The sequence below is a fragment of the Hippocampus zosterae genome, chromosome 8, assembly GCF_025434085.1.
Source record: "Hippocampus zosterae strain Florida chromosome 8, ASM2543408v3, whole genome shotgun sequence".
NCBI classification, from domain to species: Eukaryota; Metazoa; Chordata; class Actinopteri; order Syngnathiformes; family Syngnathidae; genus Hippocampus; species Hippocampus zosterae.
Genome location: NC_067458.1, coordinates 5,274,660 through 5,295,910, shown reverse-complemented (window position 1 = coordinate 5,295,910; position 21,251 = coordinate 5,274,660). Strand labels below are relative to the sequence as shown.

The 21,251-nt window shown below is 46.6% G+C and overlaps 2 protein-coding genes across 3 annotated transcripts; one reads left to right on the top strand and one right to left on the bottom strand.

Moving 5' to 3' along the window:
* The first annotated feature begins 6,737 nt into the window (after positions 1–6,737).
* LOC127606163 (alpha-2-HS-glycoprotein-like) lies at positions 6,738–7,665 on the top strand. Its single transcript, XM_052074246.1, is given in 5 exon segments — positions 6,738–6,993; positions 7,070–7,142; positions 7,145–7,173; positions 7,245–7,329; positions 7,436–7,665. Coding segments are annotated over 5 exon segments (624 nt in total). The 5' UTR covers positions 6,738–6,786.
* Positions 7,666–10,159: 2,494 nt separating this feature from the next.
* Positions 10,160–21,144, bottom strand: nasp (nuclear autoantigenic sperm protein (histone-binding)). Of its 2 annotated transcripts, XM_052073441.1 has the most exons (15): positions 20,922–21,144; positions 20,549–20,596; positions 20,354–20,470; positions 18,946–19,026; positions 18,723–18,826; positions 14,953–15,159; positions 14,530–14,594; positions 14,392–14,462; positions 14,242–14,315; positions 12,705–12,893; positions 12,408–12,580; positions 11,386–11,460; positions 11,223–11,297; positions 10,715–10,840; positions 10,160–10,328 (listed from the first exon to the last, which is right to left on the bottom strand). In XM_052073441.1, exons 1-15 carry the CDS (start codon positions 20,957–20,959, stop codon positions 10,290–10,292), a joined length of 1,482 nt encoding a protein of 493 aa, XP_051929401.1. In that variant the 5' UTR covers positions 20,960–21,144; the 3' UTR covers positions 10,160–10,289. The 2 variants fall into 2 exon arrangements, with proteins under 2 accessions (XP_051929401.1, XP_051929402.1); XM_052073442.1 differs by lacking the exon at positions 14,953–15,159 and having other exon boundaries at positions 20,922–21,141.
* Positions 21,145–21,251: the final 107 nt, after the last annotated feature.

Below are 21,251 nucleotides of genomic sequence, written 5' to 3'. Positions count from 1 at the left end.
TTATTTTTAATCGTAATGTCATTGAGCCCCCGATAATCCACACACGGCCGTAACGACTTGTCCATCTCTACAAAGAAGAACCCGGCACCTAACGGTGATTGTGATGGTCTGATGAGATCTGCAGCGAGCGAGCTATAAATGTAGTCCCTCAATGCCTCTTGTTCTGGTCGAGACACCTGATATAATCGAGAGCTCGGCAGCGGGGCGCCCACCTGCAGGTCTATGGTGCAGTCGTGCGGACGGTGCGGAGGCAGAGATCGGGCGCGATCCTTGCTAAAAACCTGTTTCAAATCGTGATAGTAACTCGGCACCCCGTCAAGGCAGATGTCTTCAGAGGCATCGTTACAGACACGTGTGTGCCCCCCTACGGCAGACCGCAAACAATGCTCGTGACAGAACGGGCTCCATAGTTCTATGGCCGGGCGGTTCCATGAAATGATTGGGTTGTGAGTCTTGAGCCAGGGTAAACCGGAACGGCTAGGGAATGCATCAAATAAAACCGTCTGTGTTCTACGTGATTCCCTGACAATATGAGCTTCAGTGGTTCCGTGATCCGTGTTACCAGCGCCAGAAGGTGTCCGTCGAGATCGTGAACACGTATCTTTGCGGCTCGTTCCTCGCTCGAACAGCCTATCTCCGAGGCAACGTCGGTGTCCAGAAAACAGTCATCGGAACCGGAGTCTATCAGAATGCAGATCTGACGCGCCCGAGACGGCCCGTAGATCTCACCCTCGAGTTCAAGTCTACTGGTGCGTCCCAGTCGAGAGTCAACTCTGCGAGGCTCTCGAGATTCAGCGCGGGGTCGTGACTCACAGTACTCGACGGTCGTAGGTGGTTGAGGTCCCAATGGGCAGGGAGCGGCCCGATGTCTCGGTAGGTCGCGGTTGGAACCAGCCTGGTCCTCGAACTGGCGCCGTCTCTCCTCCGGTCGGGAATTTCCGCCCCCCCAGCTGCATCGGCTTCTCCCTGGCGGCAGCCCTCTGGTCGCTGGGGTGCCCCCCGGACACGGCTGTCCGAGTTGTCTCGGGGGATGCACCCTGGTCCGCTGTGTGCCGGAACGGGAACCAGCCACCACCGCGCTCCCGGCTTCTCTCTCTCAGGCGGTTGTCCAAGAGCAGAGAGAGATCAATCAATTCCTCCAGGTCGGTACTATTGTCGCGGGTGGCCAGTTCATCCTTCAGCGCCGTGTTAAGCCCGCGACGAAACAAGCCACACAGCGCGCCCGGTCGCCATAGCCACTCTGGGCGGCCAAAATGCGAAACTCGATCGAGTAGTCCGCCACGGATTGTCTTCCTTGGCAGAGCTCCAGGAGCTGACCCTCAGCCTCTCTTCCCCGCACAGGATGATGGAACACCCGACGAAACGCCGCCACTAAGTCGGGGAAGGAAGACCGAAGGTTCGGTTTTGCTTCGCGCACTGCAGTTGCCCATGACGCCGCCCGACCAGTCAATAAGCTCATTACATATGCAACCTTCGCGTCATCACTGATATAAATGGAAGGCTGCTGGTCAAAAACGAGCGAGCAATGGAACATGACAGGTGAAAGGCTTCTCCTTTACTCTGCTGATCCGCTCTTCATTCCAAACTGCAATTTCAGACAAGCCGGGCAAGACCCCCGACCACGACTTAGCGGCGGCCTGAAAGCCACTTGACCTCGGCCCATGATTAGCGTGGACGCTCGTCACTGTGTTTGTGTGCAAATTCGAGTCCATTTTGGCAAAGACGCAATTTATTGATCGAGCCCTCGATCGCAAAAACTCTCGCGTCCTCCCACACGAATCTGACGAAAACAATTCCGACAAAGTGGGAATGATTTATTTAAGGAACTGAGAGGTACAACAACAAATGAACAATCAACAACCAGAACGCAGGCGTGGAAACAAAAACATTGACAGCGTGCGGTGTGTGCGTTTCAACTGGGAAAGTAGGCTGAAGCTACGGGAGCTTTGTTGCGTGGTGGCGGCAACTCTGACGTGGGATGGGGCGATGCAGTCTATTATGTTCTACACGTGTCTTGCATCGTCGTGCGCTTGGGACGGAGTGTTGCGTTGCGATTGTGGTCAAGTTACCTCCGGGAATGAGAGCGCCGGCAAGACCGGAGACGGGGACGCCATCGTCTCTCTTAAAGTATCTGGCATCCTGCCCGCCGGCAAAGTCGTTCCTTCTGCTCACGGTCGCGTACGGAGAAAAGTGTGCCTGCGGGGCGGGGAAAGAACAAAAGGCGTCAGGCGCTCAGTCCGGTACGCGGCGTCGACAAAGATGATCTCGCTTACTCCGGGTCCCGCCGACGGAGGCGTTCTCCGACGTCTCCGGAAACTTCTCGTGCAGCTGCTTCTCATTCAGCAGCTTGTTCAGCCAGTCGATCACTGACGACGACAAGCGCGACACACGCCGAGTCACGCCACCGCGAGCTCGGGACGAGACGGACGCTCCCCACCTGTCTCGTTCTTCTGCAACGTCTCGTTGGCGTCGGACAGCTTGTTCCCGCTCGACTCCAGCTGCTCCTTCAGACTTGCGATCTGACCGTCAAAAACCCACGCGCAGATGGACCAAAACGTAAAAATCCACACCGACGCCCACGTTTGACACGAGAAGAAACGGGCCCGTGAACAAGAGCCCGCGCGCAGCCACGTTGCGACCGGCGTGCGCCGCTCACCTGCCGGTCCCTGTCGTCGAGATGCCAGCGAGCATCCTGCGCTTCCTGCTGGGCTCGCTCTAGCTTGGCCGAGGTGTCGCGCACAATCTTCTCCTGCATCACCAGCACCGTGCTCTTGTATTTGCTCTTGTCCAGCTGAACTTTCAGCTCGCACTGGAACTTCTTGATGATCTCGTTGCCCTGGCAACGCCGCCAGACGTCACGTCAACGGGTAGCAGCTTTCAAAGCCTCTTCGCATCTTAATAGCGACATCGTTAGGTCGGGCGCTGTCGATTCATCCGACGTCGGCCCTTTTCTTTTCATGAGAATTATTCTCGGCGTGCACTCGGCCATTGGGAGTTCCTCCAAATCATGTCGTTGCGCTGTTTGTCCACCAGATGGAGCTCTGAATCCACTCGATCGAGATGACACGGCTCTCGCGTGACGAGCCAAATTTTACAACCACCTTAGCGGTTACCTCACACAGCTACACGCATTTCCTGTCGGGACTGTCAAGAAGAAAAGGAGGGGGGGGGGGGGAAAACAACCTTTTTGACATCTGCTTCCGAGTGGGCCGCCATAAACCTGCTGCTGCTGCGCCGCCGTCAGCGCTTCCTGCGTTAGACTCATCTTCCACTCCTTGTCTTGGACTTCCTGCTCCAGGGCGGCCACCCGCGCCCGCAGCTGCTCGGCCAGCCGCTCCATGGCGTGCAGCACACGCGCACACACACACACACACACACACACACACACACACACAAATAGTACTGGTGTCGTGGTAATTTCCTTCTCTGCGGACTGCTTCTCAATTTCCCGCTCATTTTTAAGTGGTGCAGCGCACTAAAGGGTCCGACGAGAATGTTAAATCACGCACTATGGTTCCACTTTTCGCGTCGGCGACTCGGCGCGACTGCGTAATCTACGCTTGGAGCGGGGGCCACAGGGGGGGCCAGAATCAGTGCTACAGGGGCACTGGACTCGTTGCCCCACCCCCAAATCGAATCAATTCAATTGGCAATGAGCTTCCAGCTCAAAGATTTCATTGCCAAAACAGGCACAGCTAAGGGCTTCTGATGGCAAACTGAAATCGGAACTTCATCATTTCATCGTGTTGAGTCACGTCTCGTCCGGAGTCACAGTTGCCGTGTACCTTTCATCGCGGTGTCGACATTTAATGACGACTTTGAGGACTTTGCTGAAAATCGCTTCCATGATGGAGCGCCCAAACGAATTGTATTTCTTCTTCGTTGGTGAGATGTTCTTTTTCGTCGTGCTGCTTCCTCTGCGCTCTGTCTGCAAAGTGTGCGTGATCGCCCCCCTAAGGAGAGACCCGCAGGTGCGTCACTGTGTTGTGGCGAACTCCTTGGGAGTGGAGCATTCGGGCTCTTTCTTGCCAGCTGAGCACTCGCTGTTGTCGAGCTGAAAGTAGAAAAATTATGTTTACGTGTGTCTTTGAGGAAAGGCACGTGTTGATTGAGTTGACATTCTTTTTAACAAAGTACTGTACACTCATTTTAATCCCTCGGGTGGAACTTCATCTCACATACTCAAATGAAGTTTGTGCATTATCTGCACTGTCAATTTCAAATCATCTTCTGATTTTGAATAAATGGAGCCGAGTCTCTGCAAGGACTAGACTGGACACAAAATTTTTTTGTGTGGGAACAATGAGGAATTGTACAGCTTTAAGATGAAAGTCTGAGATGTAAACTGAATTTTAAAAGAGTTCGAAAAGGGATCTAAGAGATGAAAGAAAATCATCTAACAGATTAAAGACAATTACGCCACAATAGACAACAGCAGTGGCTTGCTTCAGAGGGAAACAGAAATAAAAATACATTATTTCCAAGCCACAATACTTCTCAGTGCAGAACAAATAATCATTACAATCCAATGTTTTGAAATGCAGTCACACTTACTCGATATGTTCCCGTGTGTTGGGTGTGTACAAAGCACGTGGACAAGCACAAATGATCTCCCCTCTAAAGAACAGATAACACAGTTCATATAATTTCACAGTCAAAAAAACATTTACATCTTATAACATTGCGAACACTTACGCTGTACAGCTGATCACACGACTCACTCGTTGTAGATTTCAAACTCCAAACCACTCCAGATATTGTGCTCTACAAATACCATTCAACTAATTAATCATCTGTCCAAAATTAACACCTAACATGCGTCATGGTAAAGTAGTTACCAATTACCTGAATATCGCCAGGGTTACGACGACGATCATGGGTGTATGAAGTTGGGACAAGCAGTGGGCACAGTTCAGCGACTACCCTCCTTCACGTGCATGTCACCCTTACTGGTCTGATTCTCACACGCTGCATATGTTCCCGCGTGTTTTGATCTAGTGTGGCTCTTAAACTGACAGTGCTACATTTGTTAAACAAGGAAGCCTTCACGACAAGCGTCTAAGTAAGGTTCACCTGGTTACATAAAGTTATGGAAAATAAAATGTGTTTGATTTTTTAAAAAACACAATAATTAGTGATTCATCAAAAGTCACAGGTTGAATTTCCAGAAATATTTATTTCTCCGAGTTATTTTTTTTATTGAAAAACACATTCCTCAAGAGCTGTAAAATGTTCCCCCCCACCCCCCAAAAAATGCGAAAATAGAAAAATAATCAACCTCCCCCCTTTTTTTTAAACAATGACATATTTTTTCCTCAAAAATCTGATCAAAGGCAAAAGAGGCATGCCATGGTGACTGATTAAAAGCCAGCCCGGCGCTAATGAGCAGCCAGGTGTCAGCCCTTCGTGTTCCTCTGCCATTGGTCGCCGGAGTGCCTCAGCCTGCTTTAAAGCCCGCGCGGGAGGTTGTAAGCGCGCCATGTTCAATTTAAGATTAAGATATCCTTTATTTGTCCCGCAATGGGGAAATCAGAATTCAGAAAGGAAAAACGCAGGGTAGGGAGAGGGGGAAAAAAAACACGCTCGAACTATCCTCTTCCGAGGATAATTTAAGTCCATGATTAAAAAAAAAAAAAAAGACCCTAGCACATGAATAAGCATATGACAGTTACAACAAGTTACAAGACATAACATGTATAAGGGAGAGGATAAATGGGAAGGGGGAAGGGGGACGGGGGGAGGGGGGTGGTAACTGCGACGCAGCCGAAAAATGACCAGCTGCATGATCCCCATTGCGCTCCGCATTATCGAACCACGTCACGGGGGGAAAAGAATCGGAGCGATGAAGACGGTGATAACAAGGATGTGTATGCGCGTATGCTTGTCCAGTCGTGTACGTGTATGCGTGTACAGATCATAGCTGCTTCGTCGAGGTCTGCTCATCACGAAGACAGTCCCGGCTTATCAGTCCATGGCCGAGAAGGAGTGGGGTGGTGGTGGGGGCCCTAGACTCCATGCGTATTTCCATCCAGGGGAAAGGCCAGATAGCGTTGTTTGTTTTGTAGAGACGGCTGCCAACAATTCCAGACAGCTTTGAGTCCTTGGTCTGTATCTCCTCACTGGCGCCAATCATTCAGATCCGAAAATTCTTTCGCAGCGTGGATTCCAACGTCTCCATGGTATTTTCAATCGCGCGGAGTCGCTCCAAAACCGCAAAGTCGCAACAATATTGCGGCTGAGCTCAGTCACCGCTCGAGTCTGAGTGTTGGACATTCGCGCCAAGCCATCCAGAGTGACCGACAGCTTCTTCACTTCCAATAGAGCCTCTCCCGTCGGTCGAATTTTGCGATAGAACAGAAAGCTGCCAACATCAAACAGCAGCATACCTGTTATCAAAAGGCCAATGATGTAGATGTCTTCCACATCCTCCACGGACAGTACTGTCAGGCACACCGGTCTCCACTTTCTCCACGGATCCAGGGCGTATCCGGCAGCAAGTGTCCCTGGAGTGCAAGCAGGCTCCCCACTGCCCGCTCTTTTCGTCAAAAAAATGTTGTCGATTACATCGAGAGACCAGCCAACTATTCCATGGTTAGTTCTTCGGATGAAAAAACGGTAGGAGGCGAGGGGAAAAAAAAGTTAGACAAAGACAGCACAAAAGACTAAGTGGCGAGCAGGGAAAAAGAGGTGGGAGGGCAGGGGAGCTAAGCAAAAAGCGTCCGCCTTCGTCGAGAGCCAAGCAGAAAGGCTTGATTTTCAATTTGCAACCCTTCGTCACCGGTTAGAATGGCGGCTCGTCTATTGGCTGCTGCGCTGCCGTGCGCTTTGGCTCTTCCAGGCTTGGTGAAGCCTCAGTCTTTGCCTTCTTCGGTCACGTGCGGCGAGGACAGCGTGAAGGCGGCGACCGGCATGGTCGTCCGGCACGTCAACCGACATCACAAGCACGGCTTCAAGTTGCGGCTGCACGAGGTGCAGGGCAGCAAATACCGGCAGGTGAGCAAGTCGGCCGGCCGAGCCGCTCCTTGGGAGATGATCGAGATGCGCTCGTCTGGCGGCTCTGCCCACGCAGGTCTCGGGAGGTTGCCATATTGACATCAACGTGAAGCTGCTGCAGACCAAATGTCACTTCAGCAACCCCAAGCCCTGTGCGAGCTGTGGCGGCAGAATGAGCGGGTGAGCGTCCTTTGGGTCCTGCCGCTCGCTTCTGTCTGATGTGCTAACAGTGTTGTTTTTGGGTGGCTCAGGGCGCGGTGGCCATCTGCAGCGTGGAGTTTTGGGTCATGTGGGGCGCGGCCAAAGTCACCCGCCACGAATGCACCACCCGACCAGGTCGTGAGAGCCCCGCTGCTTTGGTGCTTGTCTGTGAAATGCTTTGTTTCTGATGAGAGCTGATGGCGAAGCTTGGGCACCGCTGCCGCCGCCGCCTTGTTTGCAGAGCCGTCCGACGAGGAGCTGTTGCTGATTTGTCCGTCGTGCCCCAAGCTGTTGCCTCTGGATGACCCGACGGGCGTCGGCGCCGTGCGGGACGCGGTGCTCAAGTTCAACCGGGAGAGTGAGCGGCCCAATTACTTCGCCTTGCTGGAAGTGGCTCGGCTCACGAGTGTGGTGAAGATCCTTTGTCGAGTGTTTGTTTGGATTGGCGCCTGGTGTCCGCCTTCCTTCTAAACGTTCGCTCGCTCTCCTGTGACAGACCATCGGCACCATCACCCAGCTCAAGTTCGCCCCGGTGGAGACCACGTGTCCCTGGGAGGCCGCGGCCACTTTCGCCGCCTGCTCGCCTCGCTGCCCCGACCGAGCTGTGAGTTGCAACTTGCTGCTTGACTGGCTTTCTTCCACGGGGGTTGCATAAGTTTTGCCACGCTTGACGGCAACCTTTTTTTTCCTGAAATATCGCAAATTTTGCAAGACTAATCCTGTGACCACCCCCGCTTGTTTTCAATGAAATTGTGTCAGAAAGCGATGAAAATGTGGCGCTGTTCTCGCATATCAGGAGGAGAGCATCCTGTATGTGAACGACTACTCGGACGGGCCCACGACCTTCGCCCAGCTGGAGGAGTTCCGAGACGAGCGCGGCCACGAGATGTTCGTCCTGAACCGCGCCAAACCCGCGTCCTGCACCGGCCCCGCCCGCCGCCACCCCGGCCCACCGCCGCATCCCGTCCGACACCGGCAGCCGCTCAGGGTCTTCGGCGGCCGGCCCGCCCGCATCCCACGGCCCCGCGCTGCCTCCCGGCGAAGCCGACGGCGACGTTCGGACTGTAAGAAGAATGGCGGCGAGGCGGAGCCGGTCATGACGGGCAGGGGGGGGGAGTATTCGCCAACCACGCCGGCTTGTTCGTGGATTCTCGAATGGGCTACGAGATCCACTGCTGAACGGCGTCGCCCGCCGCTGCGCTTTTCACAAACCGCGTTGACGCCGCTCCAGAGCAGACCGAGCGGCATTCTGGACTTGGTTCATCTTCTGCCGCGCGTGCTTCTTCATTGTTCCTATGCAAGCGACTCCCGTGGCAAAAAACTCGAGTGACACTCTTTGACTTTTGGACGGTCCAGCCTGCAAACAAAGGACGGGGGTGGGGTTGGGGCGGTCGTCATTGGTCATGTACGGAGGAGTATTACGGCCACGCTAGAAAGAAAATCAAATGAAATTGATGCTACTATGGTAGAATGAACTCGGGTGACCTCACACCTGAAAGGTCAGGTCACGCGGCCCTGTCGTGCAACTCGACGAAAACATGCGGACAGCCAGCCCAGCTTCCTTTCGGGAAGATGGCCCTTCTTGGCTCAGCGTGACCCCCATCAATGATCCAAACAAAAACGTCACTGGGCTTTTTTTTTCACTCAGCTCGCATTGGGAATTTCATTTTTGAACCAGTGTGAAAACTCATTTGAGGACAACATTTTAAATTAGGAATCTCCATTTTTTTTGGGGGGGGGGTGGCATTTGGGACTCAAAAGGTACGCAGGATTTCTCACAGATCCCCCCCCCCCCCCCCAAGAAAAACTCCGCATTGATAATAAAAAAAGTTAGTTTGGACGAACAAGAACTTTAAATGGCAGGTGTGCAGCGTTGGGGTGGAGGAGGTCGTGAGGCAGGAAGGTCAGAAGAGGGGGGCAGGGGGAGTACTTCAGAGGCAGAAGAGCTCACAGGCCCTGAACACAGAGGCGAGGCAGTGGGGGAGCCGAGGCCCCAAATGGTGTGTCATCTTCTCAGCTGCCACACCAAGATCCCTTTATCCTGCCTATGGGAGTCAGCTTTTAAGGCTTCCTCTGATCCTCGTGACTCTTCTTTTGTCACAACTCTTCCTTTGTCATCCCTCCTCGCACTCACCTGAGCTCTGCTTGGGCCATCGCTGCTTCATTTGCCCCTTTCATTACCCTGTTTATAATGTAGTCTGTATGCACCATACTGACATCCTTTCCTGTCTTCCTACTTTTGGATCTTTCCTATTTGATCAGAAAACGGCAAAAGTAGGACTAAGTAAATAATATCGAGTACCTGAAACGCAACTTTAACTCCATCTCCTTAAGTCCTTGAGCAAGACACTCAATGCTGATCATTTGCATTTTATGACCAAGCTAATATTTTGCAGGCTAAAGCTGCAGGCTAGAGGTTTATGTCAGAACCATTTGTCCTTGCACAATGTCCGTTGACAAAAGTGGAGGCACATTCATTTGAAAAAGTGCAGCCCTTTTGGAAAAGGAAGCTTTTTATCTCTCGTTAACCCAATGACATCATCCACTAATGGGGGCTTAGAATAGTTGAGCTTCCGAAGAAGCCCCATTATTTTTGGTGGAGCCACCATCCAATTATTTTCTATTCACTTTATACACCATTGTATGTTAATAACAACTGATTGTAGACAAGAACTTTCCTTAAAATAAATGCTATCTTTTGCCTTTCTCCAACAGCACTTGATGCCCTGTGAGATTTCGTACACCAACAGCTAAAATGAGACCTAACTGGACTATACCATGTTGAAATACCACTTTGACCAAATTCAACAACTTGTTTCAGAATGCCAATACAGTACCGCTAAATTTCCATCCACCAGCATTGGATCCTATAATGAGAAATACTGAAGCTGGATGAGATCTCCAAAGTTTAGAGGAGGAGAAGAAAGGAGGAGAAGAAAGGAGGGAACCCCCCCCCCCACAAAACTGCATTTGAAAATTGTTTTACTGAAAGTGTACAAAACTGGACAGACAAGTCAATGAAAATTGTTATTATTTACAAGTGTTTGAATAACAGTTGCATGCTGGTTTTCAAAGCGCATGAAAGAGGTGGCTTGTCACGCTGAGGACTGGACAGAGGGCGACTGGACAGCAGTCTGCAAGGAAATACATAAAATGAGCAAACAAATCCCACAAAATTGCAGCTTCATATCTTAAAGATATGGTAATCATCAGGAGCATTTACCTGGGGTTGACATTGATTTGTCGTGGGTGAATAAACGTGCGAACTTTTAGTCATATGTAGGTTGTACCAAAATGCATAGTATGACCATGTTAGAGGTTGAGTGTAAGCCACATTTTACAGAAGAAAAATATATCCTCTCCAGGGAACAGACATTTATCTTGATTAGGAGGGTTCAACAGGTTGGAAAAAAACCCAATTGCTTTAAGTTGAGCGTCATCCGAACCAAGTTGGCACCGTCCACAGCAAGATTAGCAACGCTAGCTTCAGCGTATTGCAGAATACAAGGCTAAGACTCGCCTCCTTTGATTTTTGCTCCTCAATTCCATTGTTGGCACTAGAGTCTCCACTGCCATTAATTGTGGCTTCCTGTTTGGCCTGCTTAGCATCAGTGTCCTTTACTGGGCTGTTCTCCTCTGCTCTCCTCTGTGTAGAAATATAAATAAAAGGTGGGGAAGGGAGACAAGACTGAAAAGCCTCACAACTGCATTCCACGTTGATTTTAGTGAGAGACAAACTCAATCTGGACACAAAGCCGTAGCCAGTGAATGCATCAAGCATGCACCTCAAAGCAAGACAAGGAATCACTGCTACAAGGCAATCACACAACTACATTTCCCCAAACAGCACAAGACTCAGAACCAACCACAGCACAATAAAAAGCCACTGACAAGAATCGGATGGCTCTGAACCTTGTTAAGGGGGTGGGGCAGAGATTGTGAAACGTAAGTACCTACCAGTACCCCTTCAATTTATACATAAAAACATGTCAGGTCAAGTTTTGGCAATACGATAATTATTATCTCACCTTTTTTCTGACGAGGTGAGAGATGTCTGAGGCCACTTTCAAAGATGATCCACCATCAGCTGATTTCACTGGGATCTGCGTTTAAGATTTTTTGGGGGTTGTTCAATTTGGCATGAATCAGAATCAACAGATTTACATTTCACGCAGAAGGCATCGCCCTTACTTGTGAGGTGGCAGCAAGGGCTGAACAGGGGTTGCCATTTTCACTCCGGGATGCCGAGGAGGTTGAAGCACCACCCTGAAGGTTATTTACCAAGTTAGATGGATAATAAGGCTGGAAGATAGTTTTTGGGTCATAATTTTTTAAAAAAAACTGTAAATCTGCACTTGCTTCCCAGTAATTATTGATAAACAGCATTTCTGAAAAATAGCTTGTCTAAATTTTAAATTGCGTCATACATCACCTGCAAAACATGGTATAATATTCTATGGTAATATTTAAAAATGAACTTCTCATTTTGAATAGCAGCAGTGTCTCATTTTTTGCCACGGCACACATTGTACGTATGTTTCCCTCAGAGGGCCATTGTGACAGTGAAGACAAATGTATGGTCCCTCATAACACAACTAAAAAAATGTTCAAGGATGAAGAAAGAAATGCTCAACATTTCCCTTTGCAGGCCACATAAAATATTGTGAGTGGGATAAGTCACGCGGGTCTTGAGTGTTGACTCCTGTGCCATGTACAGGGTGTTTTTATTCATTTATTTTTGCTTGTGAATATTTCAGACATTTCAACCAGTTAGCTCTTCATGAGAGATCTCAAAATTTGTATAGTAATCAAATGTTGAGCATTTGCAGCTAGTACAACAGTCAAAATGTGTCTAATTTGATGTATATGTCGATTTGTGCTGCATGTCGCAGAGCTGAGTCACTGGTCCATGTTTGAAGAAGAGGGGGGGGGGGGGGGGTCACGTGACTAAATCATGCACATTGACTCATTAAGTGATCACTTCCTCTTCTTTTGCAGGCCATGCATGATGATTCACCAAATGAGGATTTCATTACTTGTGCATAATTTGCAGCCAATCAAAAGGACCCATTCTTTGACATGGTATTAATACACAACGGCGAGGACAATCAATGTCACCCACTGCTAATGGTTGATTCAGATCAACGAACCTTCAAGTCCATATGAAAAAGCACAAAATATTGAGCATTTAGTTTATTTTACTGTGGACCTACAAGGGTCTGTTGAATTGCCTGGGAGGCAGCACTGGATGTTTTCTGGGTTTCTTCTGCATCTTCTATTTTTTCTCGAATATCAGGCAGAAGCTGCTTGAGTTCTTCCATCTCAGTTGTGGCCTCTTTTGCCCCTTCGGTGCCCTCTGCTGCATCAATCAAGTCCTGCAACATGGCTACACCAAGACTAGGATCAGCACGAACGCTCGTGTTCAACTCCCAATCAGTTATTTGACCTTGATGTGTGAAATGTTTTTGTGTGTACACACACACACACACACATAGGCAAAGTGGCCTTACCCAGGCGGGTCTCGATCACTTTTATGGAGCTATTGTAGTGCTGAATGGCCTGGCTGTACTGATCCATGTAGCACAGTGTTGTGGCAACATGGTAATGGGTCTCAGCCAGCAGACGACTGTGAGGAGGAAGATACTTGAGCTGCAGGGCCAAACACTCTTGGAAGTCTTCTAGTGCCTGAGGATAGTTGCCTTTGGGACAAAGCGCAACGTCAACACAAAACTGTTGTGTGTGTACACACACACACACACACACACACACACATCAACAAAGTCCCCTTCTCAACGCCCAAATATAATTATTCATTCATTCATCTTCCGTACCGCTTGATCCTCACTAGGGTCGCGGGGGGGTGCTGGAGCCCATCCCAGCCGTCTCCGGGCAGTAGGCGGGGGACACCCTGAATCGGTTGCCAGCCAATCGCAGGGCACACAGAGACGAACAACCATCCACGCTCACACTCACACCTAGGGACAATTTAGAGTGTTCAATCAGCCTGCCATGCATATTTTTGGAATGTGGGAGGAAACCGGAGCACCCGGAGAAAACCCACGCAGGCCCAGGGAGAACATGCAAACTCCACACAGGGAGGCCGGAGCCAGAATCGAACCCGGTACCTCTGCACTGTGAAGCCGACGTGCTAACTACTGGACTACCGGGCCGCCCCAAATATAATTAATTATATCTATAACTAATTGAGTATGTTCCACACCTTTAAAACTGTGGTACTGTAAAATATTCGTAACCACAAGACGCGAAAGTTCTCGTGCCATGTTATACAGTGAACTCCTGTTACACTGAAGATTTTTAAGCAATTGTTTTGCGTTTACACGACTAGCAAGTCCGAATTTAGAGTGGCATGGCTTTGGTGTACAACATGCCAGACAGCGAATGTCATTTTTATATTTTTGTTCCCACAGAGCAACAAATATGCCAATCAAATATTGCTGTCACACGCTTGAAGCTAGCACGCTTATTGGAGAGCTGTGCGAGTGGTTACAAACAAGGTGGACTTTAAAAATGTCATTTTAATCAGTATAAGTGTGTTTTATAGCATGTGGCAAGTGTAAAACAATTTTTTATTAATTCTCTATTTCACAGGTGCATTTGGAAGGCATTCCCAAGATGTAGGTGTTCACTCTCGATGGATAAATATTGTACACATAAATACTATATTTAACAGTCATTGGCAAGTAGCAGCCCGCGGGCCATAATTGGCCTGTCGACAATTCCACCTGCCCCCCACCTCGCCAAAAAAAAAAATAAATAATAATAAGGGATGCCGCAATATATATCTTCAGGTTCTTGTTTGTATAATGAACCATACTGCTTAAAATGTAATTTGATGTGGCTTGACATTTTTCTTTGCAGCAAGGCGATCGCGCGCCACTTATGTGGCCTATTCAGTGGAACAGCAATTGTAAAATACATTTAACATGAACAACTTCACTGCAGCGACTTATCAAATATTTTCAAATCACAAGTATGCTGCCCCAATTCAAACATCAGACAACGCTACACAAATGTATTCAAACGCACCCGTTTCTGCACCAACTTCTCCAAGTTTCAAAAAGGCCTGGGCTGCCATGAGCTGGTCTTCTTTGCTTTCCTTTCTGAAGCCATTTAGACAAAAGTTACATTTAACATAACACCTACAAATGGCGTATCCATGTCATATCTTGCCCTCACCTCTTATAGATGACCTTTGCCACCTCAAGCATTTCCCAAGCCAATTGCAGATTTCCAACTTCATCCTCCTCCTGGCCGTGTGGGATACATAAAGAAATTATTACAAATCAACTTAAATGGTGGCATTTCCAAAATTACCTTGTCACCATTTTTGTCCACTTCCTCATCATCATCGTCGTCGTCACTGTCATCATCCTCTTCATCTGGAAAGCAATCATTCAGATTTGAAAAACAGCTACAAAATGTGCACAACAAAAACAATGGCCAGAAGTACAGTTTAGATATTTTACAGTTCCCCCATTACCACCAGCTTGTGAATTTTTTTCTTTTATGCAAAACAGCACCCATAATCGTGCTCGCCCATCCCATCATGCAACTAGAAATAGTGCTTTCAAAAGGTCGAATGCCTGCCCTCTGCCTTCTCTTCAGGTTGAGAGTCGCCGCTTTCTTCATCTGCCTTGGCCTTCTCACCATTCTGCTCTTCAGTCTTTGCCATACTTTCTTTCTCAGGAGACTCTCTGAGGCTTCCATTCACAACTCTGTTCACTTGAGCTTCCTCACCCAGACTCTTGACCGCGCCATTCAATTGGGAAGCTGAGGGCTTCTGAGAGTCATCCCCAGCTTGTTTGGGTGATGACTTCGAAAAGACGTTTTCCTGCTTCACCTCAGTGCCGCTCTTCACATCCGACTCCGGTTTTCTTTCTACCTCCTCAGGCTTCGCCTCCATTGCATCATACACCTGTTTTCGTAGCTCGTCGCGAGTATTTTCTGCACCACAGTGGTAAAGAGGAAATTAATTTGGCTCGTTTTCCTTGGAATTACATTTACCTGAAGAGTTTACACTAACTCTTTTGACAGCATACATGGAGCTTCTGATTCCTTCTAATTCTAGATTGAGCATGTTGAACATATGACAAGTTCAAAACCATGTAACACACCTACTAAAACTCAGGTACTCAACAATTGGAAGTTATACATTTGATTGTCTGAAACGACTTCAAATCCGTCTGAAGAGCTGTACCGTTGAGGGTTTGCCAAATGCATTTTATGAGAGGCTGACGGTCGCTGACTGGCCTTTTTACAATTAAACACAACTAGATTAATCATATGTACCTGTGAAAGAAAATTCATACCGCTGGAGTACTCTTTCCATTAGTATTGCTAGAGCAGTTAAGGCTAGGTTTCTTCCTCGACAATCATATAATGTTAGTGTTTCAATTTTTAAAATGTAGAGCTTTGAAACATTTTCCGACCCACCCTAAAAGCAGGGTCACAGTTTCAGCATATTGTTTACAGTATATGCACGAGGGACAACTGCTTGATGTGTGGTGGAGAGTCAGCAACTCTTACAATTTTCCTGTTGAGTCACATTGTGTGTGCAGTAGATGCTGCTGCATTCTGTGATGCATTTTGCAGACGCAAGTATTTCAAAGACGTACCGTAGCTTTGGTCCCCCCCCCCCCTTTTTTTGCAACTTCAGTGGCTAATCAATTGAAGTCATAATGTGCACGATCAATCAATACTGTACATCATTGCAAAATAAGACATTAAAGCAAAAAACCTTGTTCGCTGCGGGGGTTGCATTTTGTGCGGCTATAAGGTATGTGAGCCCGAATGCAAATGCATTTTAGCCTCGAGTGTTTTGTGCCGGAAAGCTTTAACGCTGGGAGAAGTTCTGCCTCTGCGTCCATGACCATAAAAAAAAGAAAGCATTAGTGAATTTATTTTTTATAATTCCAAGTCTGAAAATCATTGTATTTATGCATTTAATAAATAAAATACCCTAGCTACTAGAGCTGTCCCCATCATGCAATCGGAGCTGATAATATTTTCATTCATTTTCTGAACTTGTATATGACCAAATAACCCAAGGATATCAATACCTTGTCAAATTGAGCAGTTGTAGCTTAATTTGATACATCTTTTTTGGGGCGGGCAGAGGGGCAAAAAGTGCCACACGTCTTTTTAACTGTATTTTTACCTTTGCTATAATCATGCGGAGTGAGTCGATTATAATAAAAATTTATGGGTTCCAGCATGTAGTGTCCTGTAATTGTTGTCAGATCTGACAGTCAAGGTATGTGGCGGATTGGCAACGTACATCAAAGCAATACAGATGAGCTTCACTGCACTTTCAAATGTGTGGACTATAATGTCAGGAAGAGGACATTACAGGTTATAGTCTAGGTTTATCAGCATTTTTTGGGAGGGAGAGGTTAATTTTGTAATTTTCCCACAATGAATTTTAGGGGGATAGAGTAAACGTTGTTTCAAAGATTTAATCTCCATCTTCTGATTAAATCGGCGTTAAGATAATCATTTTTCATACCCGATTTGACCCCCCCAAACCCTGATCACAAAGACGGTCCACTCCACAAGTATTGGGATGTCAAGGTGCTTTGCTTTTGGTGTATTCTGAAGATATTTGGGTTCCAGATGATGATGAGACAGAAGTTAAGCTTTTTAAATCACAATTTGTTAAAAGAACGAAGAGCACATTTTGTGTGATGCCACTCACTTAAAAACCCTTGTGCTGCAGTCGATGTAAATAACGCAATGTATAATTTTACAAAAATTGTAAAACTACTATACCTGAATATTTTTTTTTACCGTCATCCACTCAAAATGTTCAGTGGCATCAGCGCTATACATACACATAGGTCTTATTTTTTGCCCTCTATGGACAAAAGCAGTACGTACTGTACTATGACCAAAACATATATATGTATACAGTATATGTAACAAAAAATTTAAATATTTCATATCACACAATTTTTATGATTTGTCTTTGATTTAAAGATGACAATACGCAAAAATCTACGAAAATTGTAGAAATTGTAACACGAGGGCAAAAGTGGAACAGACATCAGTGTAACTTAAAGTGACTAACATTTAATACTTGGAGGAATAAACGTCTTTGCTAGTATGAGACCTACACTTTCCCTCTGATGAAGTTTTTTGGCAGTTGATTTTGGGTTAAGTTGTTCTTGTTGCATGATGAAGCTTCTCCGGATTTGTTTGGATGCATTTTTTTTCCCCTGTAAATTGTCTATTAAAATGGTTTCGTAGAGGCCAGAATTAATTCTGCTGTGAACCATGACGGGTTAATATTATAAATAAAGACTAGTGAGGCTGTTCCAGAAGCAACCGTGTGAGCCCAAGCCACGACATTACCTCCACAGCTAAGTTGATGTGTGTTGGATCGTAAGCAGATCCTCTTTCTCCATACTTTGGCCTTTACACCATTTTGGTAAATAAAAACTGTTCCAAAACTTGAGTGACTAATCTCTGAACTGCTTTGCAAAATCCAGTTGAGTCTTCTGATTCTTTTTGCTGACGAGTGGTTGGCGTGTTGCGGTACGGCCTGTCCCTTTCTTCTTTCAAAATCTTCTAACATGATTGTGATACCTTCACCAATGCCATGTGGAGATTGGCAGTGATGTTACAGAGTTGACTGGCATTTCCTCCAAGCTCTCACAAGGTTCTTCATCAACTACTGTTGATACCCTTGGCCGACGTATTCAAGTTCTGTTGCTCAGCACACTAGTTATAATTTCCAGGAGAGTCAAAATTGCTCTCTTGGCTATGCCCAATGTTTCTGCTATAGCTCTCAGTGATTTTCCCTCCGCTTCAAAATTGTATGCTTTTCTCCCATAGACAGGACTCTGGTTTGCTTAACAAGTTTTTTTTTAACAGGTGAAACCCCAAAAACAAGCATGTGCTAATGTTTACGCAATCAATTTAAAAAGGCAACATCTGAGCAACTAGACACACCCATCTGTCCAAGTGGGTGGTTAAACAAAAAGATGCCCTGTGCTGAGGTTGTTCAACACATCTACATGTAAATACCATGAAATTAAACCTGAAATTCTGAATGCTGTCTCATTAATCTTTTGATCTGAAACCCAAACATCTTTAGTATACAACCATGCCATTACAATTATTTTGGAGGGTGCTCTATATAAACTTAAGCAGGGGTCAAATCCACTCCTGAGTGAGAAAGTCATTTAAGGACACTTTGATCCTCTCCTCTTTCATCTACAACTGCTTCTGACAACAAAGTGTATGCAGAAAAGTGGTGAAGATTGCACGACTGTCTCTGTCCTGTGTGTTGTCTTGTTTTATTTTTTGTTATTTTGACTTCAAAATGGCGCCGCGAGAGTGGCTGCCTTTCCAGCAGCTCCTATTTTTTTGTTGTTCTACTTCTTCCTTTCATAACTTTGCTGCTGTGAATCTGGAATTTCTCCATTGCGAGACTAATAAAGGTTTTCTTAATCTTAATCTTAAACATGCCTGAATACTTTTGACTGTAGTCTAGGAGAGATCCTTACCATCAAGGTTATTTGCACTCTCAATATTTGAGTTACTGGGCTGCTCATCTTCAGATTCCTCTGGGACTCCTTCCAGGGCATTTCCAAGGACCGTGTTCTCCATCCTAAAACACAAAAATATAAGAAACAGATTCATCAGTGCTTGTTTCACGATTAATGCTAACAGTTTTAGTTTTCCAGAATTGATCGGACAACACTGTAAATAATATTTCATTTTGGTTACCTGGCAAGCTCTAGCAGGGACTTCCCACACAGGAAAAAGGCCTCGCCACATTCATCTGCAGTGTCTCCATACTTGGCAGCTCTGACATGCACACAGAAGTAACAGTGAACTCCTGCTCCATCTCAGTTAATCCTATGTGCCCCTGCTATCTTGCTGATTTATGGGGTTTCCAATTAGATAGGCAAGTCTGAATTTAAGAGTTACACACCAGTGTAGTACCACAACCTTTTGGGCAGCACTATGGTCTACTGTACAGGTGTCAAACTTTGGTCAGGTGTCAACTGCTATGCCACACGTTTTAGATGTTTCTTTCCTCCAACACCTAATTCAAATGATCAGAATTGTTATCAGGGTCTTGCAGAGTTTGCCGATAATGGCACTCAGGAACCAGAGTTTTCCACCTGTGGCCCACTGGGAAATGTGCACGAAAATTGGAGTCTTAAAGGGATGCCCCTTCAGTCTAACACAGTAACACGTTTGACATTTTAACATTTGTTTTCCCCATAGAACTGAGAGAGTATGAGTGTATTGTTGGATTTTCTCCATGCATTTCTGCACAGTGTGTGTAGCAGGTGTTTGAAGGTATAACATCAACATCTTTGCCAATTCCCATTAAAGAAATTGTGCCTTAAGCAGGGATGGCAATGGCTCGTGATAAAAAAAGCACAAAGGGGCGTGGCAACCAATCACAACAAGTAAGACATCTTACACGTCCAATCGCAGGGCTGTTTACAATCCGAAGATGGAAAGACTGATCGGGAGAGCTCGTGAAAACTCGACGAGAAGGTACCTGACCTTCCCCCTAAAATTTTCTCAACGGATTTAGACGATTCACAAAAATGATCAATTTAAGAAATAAAACAGCAGATTTCCACGGAAAATTGCCATCCTTGCTTGAGCTAACATTAAGCTTTATAACTAGACAAAACACCCGAACATAGTGTTTAAATGTTTCATTGTTTTATTTGTTATGAACTAATGCACTGCTAAGTCATTGGCGACAGACAAAACACTTTATATACCTACAAAGTACATAATGACATCCAAAAGTGAATTATCTGGCCTGGCACCTGTTCAGGAATATCCCAGCTCCTAAACTAGCTCTACCAGATTCCATGGGCATTTTTATATAATAATCTCCCATTTGTTGTTTTTTTTCTGAACAGTGAAGGAGGAATATTTAAGAAATAACATTTAATTCAATATTTTAGGGGTGCAACATTTTTGTATTTAATCCAACTGGGATGGATAAAACAAAATAAAAAGGAACGACTAAAAACAGTAGTTCACTGCAGTACAAAGCGGGTGAAAAAAAATAGGCTTTTTTGTCAAAGGCGGTCCTTTCTGACAAGCAACAAAGCAAACAACAGTGTGTAAAGCTACAATTTCCAGATCCATGTGTACTCACAACATGCCGCACGCATCCTGAAAGACACCGACTGCAGCGACAACGTCACCCATCACGAGATGTCTGTTCCCTGTACCGATGAGCTTCTTTGCCTCCTCCATGACGTCTACAGAACAGCTGCGAAAACATAACACGTGCAATCAGTCAATGGGGAGGTGATCCACAAGGCCCAGTGAGGAGGACGCTCACACTCACCCGTCTGTCGCCGGTGCTGACGACGAGCACGGCTTCTCGTCCACGCTGCTGTAAAACACATTTAACTCAAGTTCAGGGAGTAAAGTAGCCAGTTGACGCTACTTAACAAATGACGTGGCGTCCATTTTGCTATTAACGTACCTCCTTCACGTCATGGCACGGTAGCCAAGCTATGTTGTTAGCTACATAGCTAGATTAAACGGCTCGAAGGCGCATTTGGAAAATTGGTTACTTTAAACATTGCGTATTCCACCAAAAGGTTTACAACCGGAGAAAGAGAATAGCAGCCATGGCTCACCGTGGCTACTTTGCAATTATCAAGCCAGTGGGGGCGTTTCGATCGCACATGCAAATGCCAAATGTGAAGCATTACCTCCCAGAGCTTGACGCGACAGACGTTTCCTCAGGCATGTTTCGGAAGATTGGAGGAAATACCGGGCCGGGTACCACAATCAACAAATGCTGGGTGTATGGAAGACACACTCAAATCGTGTGTGGAAGTCTTTGTTGGCGCGCTTAAATAGAGGAAAAACAGTCTTTCTATTTCCGTTCAACTCCGAACGCGGGAGTTGTCTTTAAAGGGGCCGCAACACAGTAAGCGATGCCTTCAGCGGTTATAGGGAAAAAAACATCATTCTTCTCTTCGACTCCACATCGTGCACGTTTCAAATAAGTTTGCTTGGCGAAATCACTCGCCCAATGA